The 22,842-nt window shown below is 43.2% G+C and overlaps 1 protein-coding gene across 2 annotated transcripts; it reads right to left on the bottom strand.

Moving 5' to 3' along the window:
• Window positions 1–15,174: 15,174 nt before the first annotated feature.
• Window positions 15,175–22,689, bottom strand: CCNG2 (cyclin G2). Of its 2 annotated transcripts, XM_067297518.1 has the most exons (8): window positions 22,477–22,689; window positions 22,161–22,298; window positions 21,076–21,213; window positions 19,662–19,912; window positions 19,403–19,481; window positions 19,223–19,321; window positions 17,980–18,185; window positions 15,175–17,469 (listed from the first exon to the last, which is right to left on the bottom strand). In XM_067297518.1, exons 2-8 carry the CDS (start codon window positions 22,296–22,298, stop codon window positions 17,337–17,339), a joined length of 1,044 nt encoding a protein of 347 aa, XP_067153619.1. In that variant the 5' UTR covers window positions 22,477–22,689; the 3' UTR covers window positions 15,175–17,336. The 2 variants fall into 2 exon arrangements, with proteins under 2 accessions (XP_067153619.1, XP_013807360.1); XM_013951906.2 differs by having other exon boundaries at window positions 22,161–22,689.
• Between the last annotated feature and the right edge of the window lie 153 nt (window positions 22,690–22,842).

The raw sequence follows: 22,842 nt of genomic DNA, 5'->3' as shown, positions 1-22,842 counted from the left end.
GTTTGTTTGCAGAAGCGCATGACCTGTGAGGGGAATGTGTGGTTTTACTCTAATGCAGCATTCCCCACATGGCCTCAAATGCTAGGATAGCAGTGCTATACTTTACCCTTCCGGCAAAGGGCAAGGACAGGATGCTAGAGGAACTCTGCAAGTAGCATGATAGAAGTGCATGACAAGTTTTCTTCATCATGCAGAAAGTTGCTTCCATGAAGCAGTACTGAAGTGGGAACACATTCCTAGAAATTCCCAAATGTCTTAGTAAATCACTGTTGCTTTCAGAGACAGATTCCCTTTCATTTATATTCTGGTGTTCTTAGAATTGCTATTCTGTCCCCTCTTTGTAGCAAAGCTTTTTAGCACACGTCAATCCCTCCAGTGAGAAAGTAGTTTGACATTAAATTTGTGCTCAAAGAAACAAAAAACATCCACAACTAACAAGTCCTCCCCTCTCCTTTTATCCAGCTTGCACTTTGCCACTGACCAATTTCACATAACCCTGAGGGGGCTCTGCAGCCAGATTTCTCTCAGCTGTTAGTATTTCAACACATATGCAGCCCTGAGCTTGCTTTTCCCTGCCCATCGTTAAGATGCTCTAAATTGCAAAAGAGGTAATTCCTCACTATTCCAGCCATTTTGTGGCAGGCTACCCAGAACAGCCCTACAATAAAGCAATAAGAAATAGAGCTAGAGTTCAGATAACTGATTAGTACTGACATTAAGAGCTGAAAAAATCAAATTGCCTTTTAGTACTTCCTTTTTATTTTGTTTTTGAAGGCTAATTCCTGAGAAAGCTAATGAAGCCACAGGGTAGAGCATATGACTTGTAAAAAATTATTTTTTTTCCTCATCTCAGAAAGCCCTGTTTTGCTTAATACAGATAGTATTCATACCTAAAAAAAACTTGAGGAAGCTCTAGGTAGGAGAGCCCTACTGCAGGATTAGTCATGTTCAGAGACACCCACTCCATCTGTGGGCTATCAGTCTTGGATCACGTAACATTCATTCACAGTGCAATGCCACAGTACAAAACAACAAAACAACAAAACAACAAAACAACAAAACAACAAAACAACAAAACAACAAAACAACAAAACAACAAAACAACAAAACAACAAAACAACAAAACAACAAAACAACAAAACAACAAAACAACAAAACAACAAAACAACAAAACAACAAAACAACAAAACAACAAAACAACAAAACAACAAAACAACAAAACAACAAAACAACAAAACAACAAAACAACAAAACAACAAAACAACAAAACAACAAAACAACAAAACAAACCCCTTTTGGGCTGCATGTAGAGGCTTATCAAGCCATAAGTGCCCTGCAGGCTACACTTTAAACCCCCCTGTCCTAGATGATTTAGCTGTCAGGTAGGTTCTTTTTCCCCCCTCAGCTCTCCCTATTTGTAGGTTATTTTCAGCTGTGCAAGTTTCATTTCTGTTGATGCTAATGAAGCTGAACCCTGAGAGAAGAGTCTGATTTCCATCAAGCCCTCCATCCCCTCGAGAGCCAGTGTGAAGTCAGCTAAGAAATAGTTTCCCACAACATCTATTATCTTTCTACAATTTCTTCTCTAATAAGTTTTCCCACATGAAAGCATTTTCCTGCAATTTCCTATCAGCTTCAAATACAAGAAAAAAAGTAGAGTATTATTTCCCCTAACCTTTGTCTTGCTTCTCTCCACTTCCAGCTCAGCCTTCCCCCAAAGCAGCCCCCATCATGCAAAAATTGCAGGCAGCCACAGCCCATTTTTTTATATATTAAGCTCCTCTGAATTTAAACAAATGGAGTGGCATAATGACTTCCCTTTCCCACTTCCCTCCTAAGGAGGCTCTTTTATAGGATCGTAACAGCTGTCACTCAGTACTTCTTCCTTTTATAAGCATTGGCCCAGCATGCTTTGCCTGCTTATCTCTTTGCAAGAATGGAGGTGCTAATAGAGATAAACTCAGTCAGTCTTGTAGTCAAATGGGGAATGTCTGTGCCTTGGTCTAAACATGGTACATTCACTAAGGGAACAGCATGGGTTTTTTTTATTGAACTCTTGGTTTGCAGAACAGTCATTTATCAGTGTTGCTTCAAAATCCAGAGTGCTGATTTGGCTAAGTATTGCTGCCAGATTACACCAAAAAGTCTGCTGTGGGGTGGGCTAGCTTGCATCCTCTAAAAAGGACTGACCTGATCTTCTTTGCTCAGATCTTAAGCTGAGATGATTTTGCCACTGTCTATCTTGCTGAGCAATATGCATGCTTTGCAGTTGCTGCATTCCCTGCTTCTGTGAAGACCAGGAAAGCCTGCAGCCAGCTTGTTTTGATGTTAACAATGCAATGAGCAAGGGGGCAGGCACAGGTATGAGAGTCAAGTGGTCTATAAAAGCCTGAGAGGTTTGGGTGGGCTGTGGATCCAAGCCTCAAAGCAGAGAAAAAAAGAAAATACCCTCTGAATAAGGACCTGGCTTGACTTTGCAACATGGCTGGGCCTGAGTTAGTCAATTGTGCTTTGAAGAAAGGGCTTGCAAGGCCTCTGGTTATGATGGGACTGGATCTTTCCCAGCTGTCAGCTGCAACTGCACTGGGAGCCTGTGAGTGAACAGCCCTGGAGGGAGGCAGCAATTCCTCTGTCCTCCAAGAATTTTGCAACTCCTGAAAGGCAGAAAAATGCTAAGTTCTTGTTCCCAACTCACTTTTGTCTCTTTATTTGACAAGAAGAAAACATTGTTGTCCTTAACTACTTAAAACATCTTGAGAGTTTTAAATTGCTGGTAGAGACAGAAACTGTTCTGAGTTTTTCCCAGGAGGACATGGCAATGCCATCAGGAGGTTCAGACAAGTGATCATGGTTAGGTACCTTTCAAAAAACATTTAAACCCATTGTTTAATGCCTGAAGGAGTTCCAGGCCTTACTTGTACTGGAATTGAGGGGAAAAGGTGAATACTTTTGATTTGCATATTCCCTATGGGCTGCTATAAATCATAGTAGAGGCTGTTGCTTAAGTAAGACCTTAGTTGATGAAGACTAATAAAGGCAATATGTTTAAAATGAGATGAGGAAGAAATACTGTACTAGAGTCAAACAGGAGAAAATAACAGTTGAGGTGAATGGAAAGTGAAAACCAACTAAAAGAACTATTTACATTAGGATATTGCAGTCTGCTGCAACGTAGGAGAACTGACCTCCTTCACAAAACGAACTGTATCAATGCAAAGTGCAGAACTGGAGGCCAGACTCAAGGCTGCTCCGCATGGGTATTAACGGGGCTTGTGTGGCTCAAGTGACTTAGTGTTTTGCTAGGTGAAGATTTTGGAAACCAGATGCTAGCATAACAGGCACAGCATAAGCAAAGTGCACAGTCACAGCTTGGTAGCAGAGAGGCCTGTCTCAGTGCTGCAAGGACAGGCTTGGCAGCATGCCAAATGATAGCTGAATCAGAGTCTAGCAGCACCCTTTAAACTTCTTCTGTGCTTCTCAGAATACCATATTTCCAGTCTAATGAAAGTGTCTAACGTTTGATGTCCCTCCCCTCCCTGTGCAGACCCATAAAACTAAGCACCAGTAGTCAGTTCTAAAAGTGCTTGTGACTGAAGATATAATGGTAAAATAGATATACTCCATCTTATTCTTTTTGATTTTTGCTGATATCTATTCACCCAAAATTTACTGCTAATACACTAGGTCTGGCAAGTTACTCCCAGCTCAATCTCCTGTGGGGTATTTTCTCTTCTGAAATGGAAATGGAAATGAAAAGACTGGCCCAGTCTTAAAGTGCAGATTTGAATTTCAGACTTCCTGGAGTTCAGGAGTATTCTGCCTTTGCTGTAATTCAGCCCACAGTGAGGTGGGACAGTTTTGCTTGCTTGTTTGTTCTTGGAAACATGCCACTAAGATAAGAACTTACTCAGGTAAGCATTTGCAAAACTCAGGTGTTGATCAGGTATTCTGTATCTAGAGTTTTCCCTCTGGCCTAACCTAGGATGTACAAGACCTGAGTTTTAGAGCTCATGAATCTCTTCAGCTTCGGAAGGCAATGGCAACTGGAGGTGTTCAGCTACTGGGAAAATCTTGCTCTCTGTAAATGGGTGGAAAAATGTCACTCCTGTTTCACACCCTAGTAGCCCCTGTAGACCTCCTCTGCTGGGAATGTTAACAGTCCTACTTAAGCAGCATTCTTCAAGGAGTTAATATATAACATGTACACATTGTATCAGGAGAATGTTAGCACAGCTAGTTTTCTGTTGCTTCAGGAGAGGAAAGACTTTGCTATCACAAAGCTGTCTTAACTTGAAACGTGGCTATTGTCACAAAAGAAACTGCTCTTTAAGAGGGCTGGTTCCTTTGCTGCATTTAGGATAAGGCTAGTTCCCCTCTTTTTGCTCCCCCTCAAGGAAACAGTGGGAGCCTACATGCCACAAAGTGTGCGATGGAAGCAGGCTGTGTGCACCTTTGTGTGGTTTCAGTCCAGGGGGGACACCGCTGGTAGGAGAAGGGCAGAAGCCATAGAGGCCTGTAGAAGAGAACTAAATCGATCAAAACTTACCTCATGTGAGAGCCTTGGCTAAGACTAAGCCTGTGAGGCAGGGGAAGTCCTTAAAAAGGATTAGGAGGAGTTTTCTTCCTGACTCAAAATGTCATATAGCTGCTATATCTTCTACACAGCCTCGGGAAAGCCAGCATTGGGAGCAAAGCAGACCCATACAGCAACTGCCTGGGATGTGACCCACATCATCAGACAAATAGTGGGATTGCTAAGGAGGGAAGGAACAACAGAGCTTTTAGAAATTATGACCTTAAAAATCCCGGTGACCCAAATCAACCCTCATATTTGCAATAACAAACTGAATTGGTGTGGGGGGAATAAGTCTGAGTCTAATGACAATGTGGATAGATTGCCTGAGAGGAGTAAGAACAGCATCTCTCTATATAACACATTTTGTTAGGGCATCTGCTTTACTAAGAGCAAAAATGCTGCCTGTGGAGAGAAGACAATGATTAGTACCACTGGGAAACTGTCAAGCTCCTGTGGCTAAGTAATACATCTACGTGGTGCAGAATGGTCACAAGCAAGAGCAGGCCATGGGGACACATCTTGGCTGGGTGGCTTGAAGCCTGTAGCCATGAGAACGCTCGCCTTTAACAGCAAGTGCTGCGATTTCAACACAGCCGCGTCAGTGCGGGAGGAGACTGCCTGCCTGGGTTGGGTGCTTACGTGACATGAGGAAGCTGGAGTGGCAGCCAGAGCGCAAACGCAAGGCTGAACAGAGCTAAGGACTCTTGTGAACGTGCCTTGTATCCACGTAGGAGCTGTCACGTGAGCTGCTGCGCCAGCAATTCCCTCTTGCTACTGACCTCCCCTTCTCAGCCCAGCTTCTCCATAAATAGTGAATCCTGGGGGTCATTGAGGGGATGCAGTGATCCAGTAACACAAGGACTAATCCAGCCTTTTCACTATTTCCCAACCAAGCTGATGCTACAGAACTGAGCTTGGCACCTGCAACACCAAGAGGGGCAGCAGTCCAGCCATGTGCCACTTCTTTCACACAAAACTAGTTGCCTTGCAAACTGCCAGGTGAAATTTTGCATGCAGATGTGAGGGGTTTACCAACTAGATGGGAAAGTGGCTCTACACAGCAGGGTAAATTTCCATAGCGGAAACATGCTTCTCAATAAACAGCCTCTCAAGGTCAGGTTTGAAGCATGGACAAGAGGAGCTATGGAAAAAATTGTGTGGCTGTTAGCTATTTGAAAAAGGACTTTGATCTCCAGAACTGACAATCTAACACCTTTGAAGAAGCAATATATATTTCACAAAGCATCTTATTTGCCTTATTATATAATGTAAGACATGCAGGACATTAGCTGAAGGATAGGTACCAGATACACAGCATTGTCATTACTACTGTTTACTAAAAAAGGTGTTATTTCCTGTTAACAGCTAAAGAAATAATTCCAAAACGTATACACTGATCACAGAGCAACAACACCAAGCCACGGCCAGTGCAGACCAAAATGTTTCACAAACCCCAGAGTCTAAAAGACTGGACTGGAGAGGTCTAAAGAAAGCAATAGCATAAAAGCTTGAACCCCAGTGAAGCAGAAAAGAAGATTTATAACCAGAGCCAGAGCAGCTTTAACCCTCTGAGGACTGAAAGCTATATACAAAGAGTTCAGCATCATGACTTCAAGTGGACCTTTTGTAATGAATGAATCGCAAGGCTATTTAGAAGACAGACTTCTACAGCAACAGTGGTCAAAGCCCATTAAACAGAGCAGGAGAGTTAAATTCTCCATTACACCAAGTCCCTCTCCAACTCCAACTGTGGCACTACAAAAAAATTCTCCAGATAAAGAATGAATAAAATGTGCATAAATATACCTACCACAGTGTAAAGAGGACTTCATATAAAAAAGAAACAAGCCTTTAGCTGCTTTCTGTAGAACTCTGAAGCCATTTAAACCTTTTTTTATAAAGATCTATATCCTAATTATAGGTTGGCCTCTACAGCTGCTGAAAAACATCATGTATTAAACATCGTGTATAAAATGCAAAACCCTCATCTCTCTTCTTGCAACTCTGCATTTGTGTGCAACGGATCCCCGCATTTGAGGGATGCGTTTTTGATGGAGGCAGAGTCAGGCATGCAAAGGTGGGGCTTCCAAGGAACCACTCATGCAGTGACATCAGTGAGGGGAGCAGGGGTAGGTTAGTGCTGAGCACCTGGGGAACGTGCAGCCCTGTGAAAGTTGAACAGTGTCACTTGGCCCATTGGCACACAAACACAGCTCACTATTTGGGTTTGAAGAACTGGGCTCTAACAAGGAGACTGGCTAAAGATCCTGTCCAGGGCAGTCAGAAGAATGAGTTCTAGGAAAAGGGAGGCATAAAGGGTTGGTTTGTCTTTCCTTCCAATGTTAAAAAGGAAAAAGAGGAAAGAATGAAAGGATTGAGAATTTTCACTAAATAATTAACTGTCATGTAGACAGTAGAGGGAGGACACTGTCCCCACCTGTAGAGCAACCTGCTACTCTGGAAGTGATGCTCAGAAATGGCACAAAGCAGCAGTCAGTGACATTGCTTCCCCTCAGGGCATACCTGAAAGCTATCTTAGATGCCTCTACGTGGGTTGCAGCATTGATTTACCCTTGTTCTTGCCACAGTCCAAAGTTAATAATCCTAACATCAGTCTCTGTAACTCCTAATAAGGCTGTTAGTAAGGCTACTAGGCTTCCTTCTCATCCCCCAGCACTTTGAAATACTGGCTATCAAGATTTATCTCCAGACTGCTGATTTGTAAAAAAAAGGCTTTCCACATTGCTCATGTCCTTTACATATTCACATTGGTGGCTCTGCTTCTCCCTGCCTCCCCCAGTGCTCCAACATGGTGCTCTTTGAGCAGCAGCCACTGCCTGTTGTTCCCCTCAGGCCCCCTAACATGTCCATTGCTTTGAACAGCAGGATATATCTATTGAACTGCACACACGCACAGCCTCTGGAACTAGAGACTCCCCTAAAGGACCTAAAGGTCCTGTAAAGGAACTAAAGGCCTCTGGGACTCAAGGGATATTGCTGAGTGATTGGCAGTCACTGCCTCTCTTTCTGGAGAGACTAAAGAGAAGTGCCTGCTAAGTAGTTTACTTAGGAAAAGACAGGTAACATCCTGAAGAACTGCTGTCCAAAACTGGACATCAAACAGCAGCTTTCTGCACAGAAATGGCTGGTCCTGCTTCCCGCTTAATCACAGCTAATTTCCCAAACTAACATTAGTGCACACATGCCTGCTACGCGTGCAGTTGCCAGTGGCCTGTCTGACCAGAGAACTAGGAATAAAAAGCTCCTCGCTTTCTGCAGCACCATTATCTGATCATCTGACAGGTTAATTGCTGGCTTTTTCTTCAGCCACGTGTCCAAGATCTAATGGCTTCTGCCTTGTAACTCTGGCCCGGCAAGATCAAAGCATATCGTCAAATATCCTGGGCCAAATCCTCTGCTCCATGAAAGCTGCTTGCTGCTTCTTGAGGACCGAGTGTTGCCATAAAAAGCTAATTGAACTGGGCAGCAGGTTCAGCTCCATTAAGGCTATAGTCAACTGTTTTATTTTAATCTCTCTCAGGTCCCGACATCCTGGGAGTGTTGAACTAGTCCCTGGGGAACAAAGGAAGGGGGGAATAAAAGCCAGCACTAGCCCCAGCTCCTGATGTCTTTGGTAGCTGAATTTGGCTGAAGAACCCTGGCCAATGAGCACAAACCTCCACCTTGACTGAAATTCTGTCTCCAGCAGGACCTTGCTGGAGCAGCTGGAGGGTGGAAGGAAGGCCACGCTAGAGAACACCGGTGCTTTTCTATGTAGGTACAATGATATGTATCTAGAAGCTGTGGACTGAAAGCTTTGATGCTAAATCAATCCCGAAAAGAAAAGCGAAGGGATTACACTCGACTTCAGGTGCTAGAGAGTCAAGTATTGCTGCCAGGTTACTCAGGGAAAGCAGAGAAGCAGAGGCACCGTCAAAGAGATTAAAGACCAGTGGAAATAAAACCTGCTGTTATTCTCCTGGAAGGAATTAATCCGCCTTCATCCCAGAGATCTGAAGAGAGAGCTGAGCTACCACCACAGATAAGTTCTTGTTTATGAAATCAGCTAGTAGATGAGAGGATAAGAAACCAGACATTGTTATAGACAACAAAACAGCCTTTAATTATGATATCTTTTGTATTTTAGCAGTATCTGAAGATACCAGCTGAGACCTTTACTACCACTATACAAATGGAAATAAGGTACACTACAGATACGGTAAGTGCACAGCACTTGGTTCAGTGCAGTAACATGCCAACCATGTACAAAAAAGATAGGGAGATAGTATCATTCCCATTTTGTAAGTGGGGCAATGATTAGCCAGATTTCTATAGGGTGGAACAGCAACTACTCAAAAGTCATCTTGAAAGCTCAAGACAAAGCTGGGAATCTGGCCCATACCACTTTTATGCCAGTCAAGCACCATTACCACTCTTTCCAGTCTGTAGGCTGCTACATATCCTTAACAGCTGTGGACCACAGCAAAGAATATAGGCCCTTTTCTTACAGACGTAAGAACTTTACCTGCAGGCAGTTATTGTATCAGTATACAATTGGTATGTAAATGAATCTGTCTGTTATAAGCAAGGTCAACACTTTGCACAGTCTTCTTTCTTCTTTTCCTTCCCTCTTTCTTTGCCTCCTGAGTGCAAAAATGAATATAGCTGCAGAGTGGCATAACAAATCCCAACTCCCTTGCCTCTAAAAACACCCTTTAGAGAAGTAAAATAATCCTACAGGCTGCTAAAGGAAAGAAGTGGTCTCTTCCTGTTAGAAACTTGCGGAAGACCAACAATCATGCCCTTTCTGCACTGTCTCAGTGCAAGCCAGAAAACCTTTGTGTTGTACTCATCACTGGAAGAGCTCTCTTCTGCACTGACCCTGGCTGTTACCAGCTCCTGAACTGAATCATTTGGAAGAAAAGTGTAAGTGCATTCCCTCCACTTAGATACTCAAGGAGCAGTAGATATTAGTTATTTGTAATTATACTTTTGAGAAAATCCACAAGATTTCCTCTATTCATCCATGAGGATAACAAAATCTCAGGACTCACACCCAGCCCCTAGGATGGTACCCACCCCTCATGCCAGATCTTCACACTCGAGGCTGTTTTCAGAGAACATCTTGACTTGAGAAGCATATCTTTTCCTACCCAAACTCTCTTTGAGACTCTGTTCAGACAAAAATCACACTGGCCCCTAATACAGCCACGCTCAAGATTCGTTATAATACAGCACTTCAGAGCTGAAGTTTTTAACAAAGGATTATTTATTACCCCTGTTTAACGTACCTTGGGCAAAGGCATCGCTCACCTCAACGATAAACATACAGGGTTAATCACTATCTAGCACTCAACCAACTATGAACAAGTGTTCAACACACAATGTGACTGTACATTCCTATCTGCTTGGCGGGATAAGGTGCACGCAGTCTTTATATTGAAACTGAAACCCAGATTTTAAAAGGCATTAACAGCCATACAGTATATATGCATACAGATCAGAGCAATGTGCATCATTCATCACCATCGCTTGATTGGTGTTAAAGATAACCGATCAAAGTAGATGTCCCAAGAACAGAGTAATAACTAGTTCCTAATATGCAGCCACATTGGATTTCTTAACTGATGTAAACAGCTGTCTCATGGTATAATTACAGCATTGAGAGTGTGGCTTCTCCAGATTGCCCAGACAGGCTAAAGATAGCAGAGTTGCATTTAATGGAACAATAAAAGCCTAGAAAAGCAAAAGGCAAGAGACAGATGATCTCTGGATACAAAGGACGGTGCCTCCAGCAAGAAGGAACAGTTGAATTTGCAAAGTGGTGTTCCAAGAAGAGGTGTCAGCTTCATGAGTGATAGACCAGACCTGCCTGTTTCAGTGGAGCTTGAGTGAAGGACAGCATGCAGCTGCTGCACCCTGACAGGAGCACAGAGTATGAACTGGGACCTGCAGTGTCCCTTTGCTCTCCTGATACAGCAAGGGAGGAGTATGCTACTTTACTCTGCCACTGAACAGCTTTGCCCTCCTGTCCCCTTGACACCATGCCAATGTCCGAGCTGAGGAGTTGGCATATAAACTTCATCTGGCTTCTGATACTCTGCAGCACAAGGATTAGGCAACTGGCCTTTGATTTGGTAATCTTGGCAGGACAGTAAGCCCAGAAAAGGGATCACCTCAAGTCCTTTTGCTCCCTAAAAGGGTTGATAATGGAGTTTGGACAAACAATACGTCCCAGCTCCCTGGCTCCATCACTGTATGCGAGCAGACTACTCTTCGGACCGCAGTTGGGTAATGCCTTCAAAAGCTCCTTGGAGACTTAGGATTCTAAGTCGACCCTAACTTTTCAGTAGTTTTAGCCACAGACATATGAACTCCTCAGAGAACAAGCATACAGGCCCTTGCAAAGTAAACAGAAGGCATTTCAGCTGTTACATAACTTGCATGACAGCAGCTCTCACCAGCTTGGTCCACATTTCCAGATGTACCGCACAGTGGGCAAAGTTTTAGGTGCCTCTGCAAGGCTGCTGAAGAAACAGTACTCCTGAAGGCACTGCACGGGATCTGTCCCTGCAACCACAGAGTATCTGCCGTTGCTAGCTGTGAAGTTCTTCCTGCAAAACACTGAATGCCTCCTGTGACAGAAACTGGGGCAGACATCGGAGGCTATTAACTGGCCATTAAACAGGTCCTGTCATACAAGCAAAAGCAGCATTACAACTGAGTTGAATCCCTGTCCTGAAACATCTTTATATTAGAGCACCTAAAAGCACCACTGGGAAGAAATAGGTGGCCTAGCTGCACTCCCACCAAAATCAGCAATATCTACTTTCTCATGGACCCTTATGTATCCTGCCTTCCCATAACAGCTACATAGTTCTCCGTTTTCTGCTTATTTATTCTTGACATCTGTGAGAGACAGTAAAGAGCTATTCTTATCTTTGTTTTACTGAGGGAGAACAAAGGCAGTGAGAGATTCAGCAACACACAGAAGGTCAAGGAAGAAGCGTGTGACAGAGAAAGGAGTTGAATCTGCCCTTCTAGGTCCAAGACAAGATTTCTCACCATAGGCCACTTCTTCTCCTGTTGACTTCACAGGGTGGGAACGAAGCCAGCGCTGAGTACTTTGGAAATCCCATCACGAATGCTTCCTTCATGTAGATATTTTAATAGTGTTTACATCTCTCTGATGAAAACGCTGCAGCCAAAAAAACCCACCAGCACTCTTTGAAGGAGAAATGAAATGCTTCATTAATTCAAAAACTGTTGAGATTGCAAATCAGGAACAGAACATACAGGTCTAGAGGCAAGATTACTAATAATTCATGAGCAAAATGCTATGTTTATGCAACACTAAGGATGAGATTTTAATTGCTTATTACTCTAATTGATTTCATTCAGTTGTTATGGCAACTTACTCCCTTTAGTATACGAATTGCACTAGACTCTTACAGGCCTCCATAGAACAAGGCCGTGACACAGCACAGTTACAACACTTCCTGTAAGATAAACAGTGATTATCTGCTCATACAATGCACGGGAGACTCAGAACATACTGAGGTCCGTCTAGCACCTTCTAGTCCAATGTTTTATTATTATTTGTTGATAAATACCACAGTTTCTCTCAGTTGTCCCAACTGATAATTTCCATGCTTATTTCTACCAACAACTGTTGTCAGTTTTCATTACTTCACTCTCTCCTTGAGCATAAACAGTTTGGCCGTTTTGTGAGAAGAAAGTTAGTTATGGCAGTTTTGTCAGCACATTATGTTAGACATTAGCTTTTCTCTATTCTGACTCTTTTCCAGAATATCTTTTAGACAACAGGGATTCAGAGCAAGAACTTGAAATCTAACAGAGACCTGAAGTCAGGTCTTGCTGTCTTGGAGAAGATATTCAGATTAGTTAACAAGAAGACCTAGCATGAGCTTTGCTCAGCTCTACTTATGCACTCACTCTTATTTTTCTGTCCCATCCAGTCTCTCCCTAGTGCTGCTGAAATTGCTGTCCTCCTGTAAAACATACACACATAAACTTGTGCATGGCAAAATGGATCTTGCTCTCCTAGCATGTGTACTAGTGAGCCACATTTTGCCCGTCTCTGGAATACTTCTTTAAAATCTCTTCAGTCTGAGCAATCAAGCGCACCACATTTGTAGGGAGCTGAACAGAGCACCTGTAAGTCAGCCACTATCTGGAAATGGGAAAAAAGACATTTTCTCTTGTTAAAGGCCCAATGCAATGCGCATTGAACTGGGGATTGCAGAACCCGATTTCTGCGCTTGCCCCTACTATCTACTGCTTTACATTTCATTGTGGTCCAAAGACCTTGATAGCTAACCAGTATCACAGGAATCGGGTGTTCCCCTATTTGACCTGCCCCTTCACAAAGTAGCAAACAAGTTGTATGAGACTGTGAGGTAGCAGCACCTTTACTGTCTGGTTCAGCCTCTCTCCCTACAGCCAAGTACAGTCTGCTCTAAAGACTGACCTACAGAAACACAGTACTTACTTCACTAGACAAAGGGGGAGACGTTAGAGATCGGGGCCTGAACACAGTGAGTGATTTACATGGAGAGTTTTTACTGTTCCATGTTATGTAGTCATCAGGTGATCAACTCAAGTTTCCTGTTTAAAGGTTGATGATCACTATTTAATTATGGCTTGACAACTCACTAGAATAGAAGCAGTTCCACTACTGATCCCCTGTGACCGCTTCCCCCACAGGACAGCAGATTTGAAAGGCGAGCAATACGACGACATCTGGAGATCTGGTCAGAGGCTGGAGCTCATCTACAAAAATGTGAAGTTTAAGACAGGCCATACTACTGAACTGCCAGTTCTACACATTAAATAGGTATGATAGTATGTCATTTGATAAAGGCATGTGACAGGGTAATGTTCCAGAGCTCAGACAAACTGTACAGGGAGGAGCAGTCCTGGGGGGTGTCTTTCCCACAAAAACATTCTTTCACACCCCTCCGCCCCAACCCAAACCAGTCTTACTGACAGGACAGTTGTGAAAACGAGCATATATCTCAGCTCCTGAGACCACAAACATTCAAAGCTTCACCTTCTGGTGTAAGAAAGCCCAAATTGGCATTTGAAAAGTATGCACAGCTCTGCTATTAACAAATCACCACCGAAAGCCCCATTCCTTGGGCACAGCAAGGCAGACACCTCCTTTGAGGGAGGCACACCAATCTGACCTTGCAAAATCAAAGATGAGCCTAAATTATCAAACCACAAAAGTAAATCTGACAATGCCCTTGCAAGCAAATTTGCCTTCATGCTGGGACCAACTTGAAAGTAGCCAAATGGTGCACCTCAAGCTTTCTTAAACAGACTAATCTCACCAGCTGTTAGTTAACCCAAGGACATCTCATGGCTTCTTGCCTTTACAACAATTAATCTACACAGCATATGCATTATCTGCTGACTCCCGAGCAAGGTGGTTGCTGTACTGAAGTGAACCTGAGTGGGTGCCTTTGAAGTAGGAGCGCAACATCTTTACTGCAACAGCATTAATGTTCAAAGTGGTCACAACAGAGAGCAAAGACGCCCTTGCACTCCATTACAATGAATACTTGAAGTATGAGCAGTATTGTTATATAATTGACTTTTACTGATGTGTATGACTTATGAGACATTCAAGGAAATTTTGCTTAAGAATATCAGGTGTCAGTCCCTCATCTGTTGTATGTGGGAGGTGAGAAGCCTTGTAATGTGTGCATGCATTAAAAAAAAAAAAAGTAGCTGTGAAGGCCCTGAAGAAGAGTTTAAGTTACTAAACTCACAGGATTATTTTAGCAGTAGCCCTGTTCTTGCCACACATGCTCACCACCAATGACAGTGACAGCCCTCACTGTCAGCATCACAGAGCCCTACTCATTCTCAGCCCCTTCCCAAAGACAGGGCCCAAATGTTGACAGCACCGGGGCAGGATTCCCATTCCCTGCAGTGGTATTGAGCACAGGATGATGGGCTGGCCTGGCAGAGGGAGCACCTTTGTGCTTGCTCACAGTCAGTCCCTTGCGCATGGAAGAAAAAGCCCAAAAGAGCCGAGATCTGTATCCAACTTCTAAAGCAACCTCAGCAGGCAGGTGGCTGGCATCTCTCCTCTGCACTGTTCAGATTTGTGTGTGGGTAGGTCCTGGCTACTTGTTTCAGTTTTTTCAGGGCTGGGAACATTGTTTCAGCAAGGATTAGAGCTCCTTACATCCTCTACTAATGCACAGTGCAAACCACAGCCTGAAACCCTTCTCCTGTAGTGACCCTTAACTTCACCACTAGTGGGAGCTCCACTTTGCCCAATGTGCAAACCCACCAACCAAAATCCTCGTTCTTGTACAGGAGCAGAGCTCAGCTGCATGTGTGTGTGGGGCTGATAAGCATAGTATACCTCACACCAGCTTCCAGACCTGATACAAGGGAAACAGGGCAAAGATTCACTTTCAGCAGCAAGACACACAGAAGTTGTTTTTCTTTGCAAACTGTTCACCAAAACTTGCCAGCAAACCTGAAAGAGCTGGTGTACCATACAGATCACAAAGGAAAGCAAGCCAGTGCTTTAAGTAACCAACTATAATTCACACCAGTTAACAAATACAGCAATTGGTTTATTATCATTCTCAACTGAAACAAAACTCAGTAGGTTCATTACTTCTAACAAGGGTACTCTGTTTCAGAAGTGAGCTTCCAGGCGCAGAGACTTGCAGTAAGAAGTCTTCAAATGTACAATATTATCATACAGAGTACACAATAAATTAATATCTACATGCAACATAGCTACAAAAAGTTACATACAATGTAAAAAAATACAGTATTTTCTGCTCATTTTTTTGTTTTAAATTTTTTTCTGTACATTTTTAATTTACATTTTTATATACATTTTTGTAAACTTTTTGCATTTTTATAAAACTGAAAGCACGTAACAGTTACGAACTTATGGCACTGCTCATATTCTAAACAATGCTTAGATCTACAAAACAACCACCATTAGCTTGTTTGCCCCTTCATTTCTACTTTGGCACCACCACACTTCACACCGTTATTCTGAGTAAATTTCTTCACTTGCTATCTAACCATATTCTCAATATGGAGAAACGCAATCATACTAAAGTTTGTGTGCTTCAATAAAAGAAGTTCAGAAAGAAACATTACATCAACTACTTCATCAACATCACATTTACCTGTTATTACTGCATAACATCAACTTTTCCTGCACTAATTGCTTTACATAAGCATGCAAACAAGTTTGATTATGACTCAATCAATAACATGAAGATACCAAAATCAACTACAAGGGTTAAATATTTAGAAGGAATGTAGACTTACCAAAATTTATCATGTTAATAAGCCTATTCTAATAGTATGGATTGACATATTAACACTAAGTTTAAACACACTCAAGTATACAATGCAAATTTCAGTGTAAGCTAGTTTGCATTAGTTTAAAGAAAATATCAAAGTAAGCCCTGTCACACACTTGATAATATCCTTTTTAGGAAGAGACTAATATTGAAAACAGGAAAACCTCCGTTCTTACCAGAACTACACTCTTACTAGGCATATTCCTACTTTAAAACAGGGATTCCTGAAGTTTATGAAAAAATAAGCTTTTAAAAATGCCCTTGGAGTACAAAACAGAAGATCAGCTAAGACACTCCTTCCCAAAAGAAGCACAGCACATAAAGAAGTGTAAAAGCAGTTTCAGTATTAAAGAAAGGCCCATTTGATAGTAAAGCATCACTTCAGCATGGTACTTTTGTGTACCCCCATCATTCCCACACAAACCATTCTCCCAATGCAAGACTATCACAGAATACTTCAGAGCGGAGGGGTCCTTAGGAGGTCTCTAGTCCAATCTCCTGCTCAAAGCAGGGTCAATACTAAGTTCAGACCAGCTTGCTCAGGGTTTTGTTATATCAAGCATTGACAACCTCCCGAGAGAGACTGCACAGCCCTTCTGGGCCCCTGCTCCTACGCTTCACTGTCCCCACAGAATTTAACTAGGAACCTCCCATTTTGATTTACAAGCACCTTCTCTCATACTTGCACCATTCACCTCTGTCAAGAGCCTGGATTCATCTCCTCAATAACCTCTTAGGTACTGAACAGCTGCTATTCAACCCTCTGCCATCATCCCCACCCAAAACCCATTCTTTCCCAGGCTGAACAAACCCAGGTCCCTCACGGCTCTCCTCACAGGTTGTGTGACCCAAACCCCTTGGCAGCTCCCTGCTGGACTTGCTCAAGTTGATCAAGATCTTTCTTACATACTGTGGGCCCAAAACTGGACACAGTATTCCAGATGAGATCTAACAAATGCCAAGTAAAGGGGGAAAAACCCTACTTCTCTCAAACTATTGGCTATCCTCTTGTTAATACAGCCCCGTATGCTGTTAGCCTTCACTACTACCAAGACACACTGCTGACTTCCATTTAGTTGCTGAGCATGAGGAACCCCAGGTGCACAATTGCTTTTGACCTTAACAAAACCATAATGGTGCAGGACTCCGCAACATTTGTCCTGGTTGACAGCAGAACTACACGTGAAGCTTTTTGCTCAACTGGGACCTGAATGGGATTTTCTCCTTCAAGTTAGAACAACACAAGGCAGGCATTCTAAGCATTTGGATATACCATGGCAACTCTTGTCTTAATATAGACAGTATATAGAGTACTACCTCCTCATTTGTTATTGCCAAAACACTTTGGTGCATTAAATTTCCTAACCTAGAACTATCAAGCATTAATACTAAGACTGAGAGTTAAGAGTTTGCCACTTCATTTTAGGTTTGAGGTCAAAGAAGAAGGTGCCTTCCAGATCACTAGGAGGAGAACTGCTAAGGCTTTCTTCTCCGCTGCTCATATCTTCACAGGAGTCTTCACTAAAAGAAACAGTAGGAAAGATATTTTAAACTAAGCACAAACCCTTTAAAGTGGCAAAGTATTCCTCAACCCGGCTATTTTCTTGCAAACTTTTCCATTCCTAGCATAGTATTTCAAATCTAGCACTCCTCACCACTAAGGCTAAAATCATAACAAGGTACAGTCTCCTTGTTCCTAGTGCCAAGAACTTCCTACCAACCAAGAAGCAGGCAGTGTTTAGGATATCAAATGGAAGTTACTTTAGCAGGCTTCCAATGCATCATAAGCTTGACTTACAAAAAACACCCCTCCCCCAAAGCATTTTTCTTTATACTTGTTCAAACACCACAAGAACAGTTCCCCAAATTTTCTTCTGCTGCTTAGGATGTATTTTCTGAAGTCTACTGAAGTTTCCAAAGCTAGAATTCTTTCAAGAAGTACTGAATAAACCTAGTTTTTAAGGAGTTGCCATAACATTGCCAGAAAATGGGAATTTCCCACAAATCAGCTCCCTGATAAATTTTACCAACCTCTCGCTTTCATTGAAACATCCACCCTCCGGTATCGTTGGCAACTCAGGAACACTGTAGTAACTGTTTTGTAGATTCTGGGCCGTACGTCTTGAAACAATCCAAACTAGCTTTTTATGATCTGGCTTGCAACATTCAGGAGAAGAATAATCTGCTAGGCATTTCGAGACCAGTTCCCTCCAGTAAAGTAGGTCACTATCACTTATCTTCAAAGTGAGGGGAAAAAAAAACACAACCTATTTATCACATTACAGACAGGCTCAAAAGATACTCCCTCCTGCCATTTTACTTTCAAGGACACGATTTAAATAAAAATATTTGTCAAAAGTGGAAGTGATCATTGCAATGCTTTTGTCAGTCAATAAAGTTTTGCTGCTTTGGAAGGTTGACCCCCACACATCTCAGATACATCCACACAAGCTCTGAGTAACAGTTCGCCTATCAGTGGCTGTTAGTATTCTCATTATCCTTCCCCAAAGAGTAATGAGATGACAAGCTATTAAATATTTTGAGAGCTTTATTTGTGCTAACACAGTACAGCAATGCTAGCCTGTGTAAGAGAATCCTGCTTTGAGAAGTTCCACTGCCCTCATGATAATACCAACTTTCTAAAATGGTATCATCTCATATATTAAGGAAGTGCTTCTCCTCCCCCCCCCCCCAAGCATCCCTACTGCAAATGGGGTTAGTTGAATTTGACTACAGCAGTAAGAAGTCTGTGGTTTTAGACTGTCACACCTGATACAACATGCAGCTAGAAGCTTTAAATGCTGCATTAGTTACTAGGGAAAAAAGAACAAGCCCAGCAGACATTTTAGTCATTGAAATAAGCCAACAGGAAAATTCTCTTGAACATGCAGCTAGAACTGTACAAGTTAAATCAGCTACTTGTTGAAGCATGTATTAGGTAGTTAAGAAACAGCACTTCATCCAATTTTATACATTCAAGCCAGCTTTTAAACCATAATCCTTTTGCATCCCAGACAGTTGCCAAGATGTGCAAGTGAGAAATGGCTACCTGACCTCATTCTCAATTAAGCAGCAGTTATTTGCATTTGGCATTTTACCAGCAAAATTGTGTTAGAAAAGCTTCAGACAGGCCTAAAAATTAGTTTCATTGCTTATTTCAGTTGCTACCAAACAGTATCTCTAGAGGCTGTACTCTGATAGCAGGGATCCCTTAAGTGTAACACAGTACATCATTAGCTGTATCAGTCCCAACAATCCACTGAAAAATATTTACCTTTGAATGCTTTTGAACACGCAGAAGGATCTCAAACAGCTCAACAGATTTCAGAGTCTGAACTTCTAGAGTGAGAAGACACAAGGCCAAGACAGATGGCTAGAAGGACAAAAAACACTGCTTAACATACACGAATCAAAGCCTACTCAGATGTCACCTAAGAATGCTATTTTTACTTACTTTTGCTTTAGAAAAGACTAGACGACAGTTGCAAGCTTTTAACTGTGCTTCCAATTTGTCAAGATTCAATATTTCTTTCCTATAAGATACCCAAGAGAAAGAAGCATTCATATCAACAAGCATTCACATGTCAGGAAGCAAAACTAAGGAGTTGCTCTTCTCCAGGCAATCCCAGAGCCCCCTTTTTAAGGGGACATCCAAAGAGACAAAGGGCTTAGCAAACATGACAGAATAACATTAAGAAGCAATTCAAACTCACTTTTCTGAGGTATGACAGAGTACAATAGCATGGTACAAGTGCAAGAAGGTTAAGGCAGTAGTAGCTTCAAATTCAAAGTGCAACTTCTCTGAAATTATCTTTTCCATCCGTTTCAGGTCGGACACAGTGCATTTACATTGGCTGATCCGGATGATCTCATGAGCAGATGGAATATTGCATTCTTCTTCAACTACTCGGGCAGCCAGTTGGAAACAACAGACTCCAATGCAAGATAAATGCTTTGGTTTCACCTAAAAGCAAGAGGAAGCACTATGAATACTTTTAAAAAAATCCACGAAATGCATCAGATTTCTTGCAGATGTTAAACCTCATTCTGTAAAACCATTTAGTGTTTAGATGACAATCTTTTGGGGGAGATAGCATTCTTTTCTTATGGGCTGTGTTTATCAAATAGCCTGGGTGAGTAGCTTTGAGCATTCACACTACAACGGAACGAGGTCTAAGGTATCTCAACTAGGCCTGATACATCCACAGTCAGGCACTTACACATCTCATCTAGTTTTAAGCAGTTTCACCAGTTCACTTCCAGCAAAACACAGCTACGCATAGGCAATAAAACAGAATTAGTCTGTCACAGCTAAGCCAGACAAATTGAAATTCAACAGCTGAGCACCCACTACTGAAGTTGTTCCACATCACTACAGATCAAATAAAATTATACACTGAGAACTGTAATACCCCACTTTTCCAAGTGGCAGTGCTCACTCACTCTCACAATTAAAGCCTACACAAGTCTGGCCTAAGCTTGTTCTAGGCAGTCCTATCCCTCCCCAACTTGTTTCTACCCCTCTGCTGTTCGCTCCCTTGTACAAGCACAATGTTTTGTGCCACCTCAAGGAAAGTCAGATCTGAAAACTGATGCAAGTTAAGACATTCATTTTTTCTGTCACCTTAATAACAGGTAACTGTTTTAGATTGAAATTGTCTGCCATAATGCAGCACAAACACACAAGAAAACAAGCATCCAGGACATAATCTTTTGGTATCAGTTCCAGCTTCAAATTAAGCTATATCAAAGTACTCAGTCTGTAACACAGTTCCTTCACTTGGTACTTTCGTAATTCCTCCTGTTTTCTGCGTCGACCTAGTGAAGGCTACACAAGTTTTTCAGGCAAATGAGCCGTGCTGCTACTTGCCTTTATGGATCAGGAGCAGTCACAGCATAAAGTACTTAATATATCACATCAATAAACTCATCTTTCACAGAAGAACTGTACTCAACTCCAAGCTTACACAGGAGCAATCAGGAAATGTTACTAGCTTAAAATCAGTAAACAGACACAGTATCTCGTAGATCACAGCCTTCCTCTTCCCCTTTTTGTCAGACAAGAAAGCTCACAGGAAGCTTGCATATTCAGTTGACAGTACAGCAGGTATTCTCCGCTCACATTACCTTCATTAGAGCCAAGAATCTGTCCAGAATGTTAACAGCCAAAACAAATGTTTCAGTTGCAAAACCAAAGAAGTTAGTCAGACTCCAAAGATCTTCCACCTTGACATTCCTTAGTCTTGGGCACAGAGTATTTTCATTCTATGGCAAAACACAAAGTAAAGTCAGTTTTTATCAGTGGTGACTGTGACCACTCACTCCCATATAAAGTTATCTACTACCTAGACCAAAGAAAAAAAATCTTACATACTCTCTACTGCATGTGTTTTATACTTAGGAAAATACAAGTTCTGTACTTGAGACTCAAAACGCACCCAAGGTACGTGCATTAAGGGTAGGTCCTCTTGAGTCTCACTGGTGCAATACCCAGCACGACCACATTTCTAAGTATGCACTTGTAATTATAAGCCAATCATTACCAGAAAGTGTGTGCACACACAATGACTCCTGACCTCCGGGAAAGAAATGAACAAACTCAGCTTATTTTCCTCTCTGCCTGGATGTGAATATTAAGGTAGCTACGGGCTCTACTTTCGAAACAAGCAAGCTGACAGACTTGAGACGTTCTTTCTGTTCCAGATTAAGACCCTATCCAAAAGCTCACAAGTATTTTTATGCTTTTTTTTTTTGCTGTTAAGTATTGAAGACTTCTTGGTTCATTTCCCTGGCCTTTGCCAATCAAAAGCTGGTAGTTTCCGCTTCGTTAAACTGCCTATTTTACATCTCGGCTTTCCTGCACTGGTACAGTGCTGCAATAAGCGCACTAAATGGAAATAAACACACTTTTCGCTATAGGTGTGAACCAAAGCGTAAACAATGAATGTTATATACGTGCATAATTTACTTGCCCTCTTTCGACCGGCAGTTCATAGCTCTTTGATAATACAGCATATTAAAACCTAAACAGCTTGATAACAGAGTCAGAACAAAGGCAAAAAGGTATTTGCAGAGAAAAGACCGAACTTTTAGAAGGTAAACGAGTGTCGTCCTCCCTCCCCGCCTCTGCCGGAGGGTTTTCTTTTACAAATTTCCTCCCCTGATGAATCGGTCCCCCCCCCCCCTCCCCGAGCCCCGGCGTCCTCCCTCACCTCGGCCGCACACTCGATGAGGCTGAGCCCCTTCTCGCGGGGCTGAAACCGCCCCTCCTGCTCCAGGTGGAGATTCAGCTGCTTGAAGAGCCATAGCGCCTCACGGCTCATCTTCTCCCCAGCCTCCAGATCCTTCATCTTCACGGGAGACACAGCCCGTCAGGCGGCGGCAGACAAAGGCAGCCCCCTCCCAACCGCCTCCCCCAGCCCGGCACCGGGGGACCCCCACGGCAGCGGGGAAGCGAACAGGGCCGCCCGCCGGGGTGCCTCCCGGGGCGGCGGGGAGGCGACACCGGGCTCCCCCCGCAGCCCTCACCGCTCGGCCCCTGCGCGGCGGGGAGGCGAGGCGAGGGGGACACAAGCCCGCTTCCCGTCACCGCACGGCCGCGGGGCGGCTCCGCCGCGGGCCCCGCATCCAGGCGAGGCCGTTCTGCGCCCCCGCCGGCGGCCGGCCCCGCTCGCCGCCCCGCGCCAGTCAAGCCGACGGCCGCGGGAGCGACACCATCCCCGGCGCCGAGCAGCTGCCGCCGCCGCCGCCCCGGGCCCGCATCAAAATGGAGGCGGCGCGGCCCCGCCCCCTTGTTTTTGTTCTCCCGGCCCGCAGATGGCCCCTCGCGGAGAACTCGCTGCTAGGCCCGGCCGGTGATTCGCCCGGGGGCGGGGCGGGGCGAGGAAAAAAAGT

The sequence above is a fragment of the Apteryx mantelli genome, chromosome 5, assembly GCF_036417845.1.
Source record: "Apteryx mantelli isolate bAptMan1 chromosome 5, bAptMan1.hap1, whole genome shotgun sequence".
In the NCBI taxonomy this organism is placed as follows: Eukaryota; Metazoa; Chordata; class Aves; order Apterygiformes; family Apterygidae; genus Apteryx; species Apteryx mantelli.
This window is presented reverse-complemented; position numbering and strand designations above follow the sequence as displayed.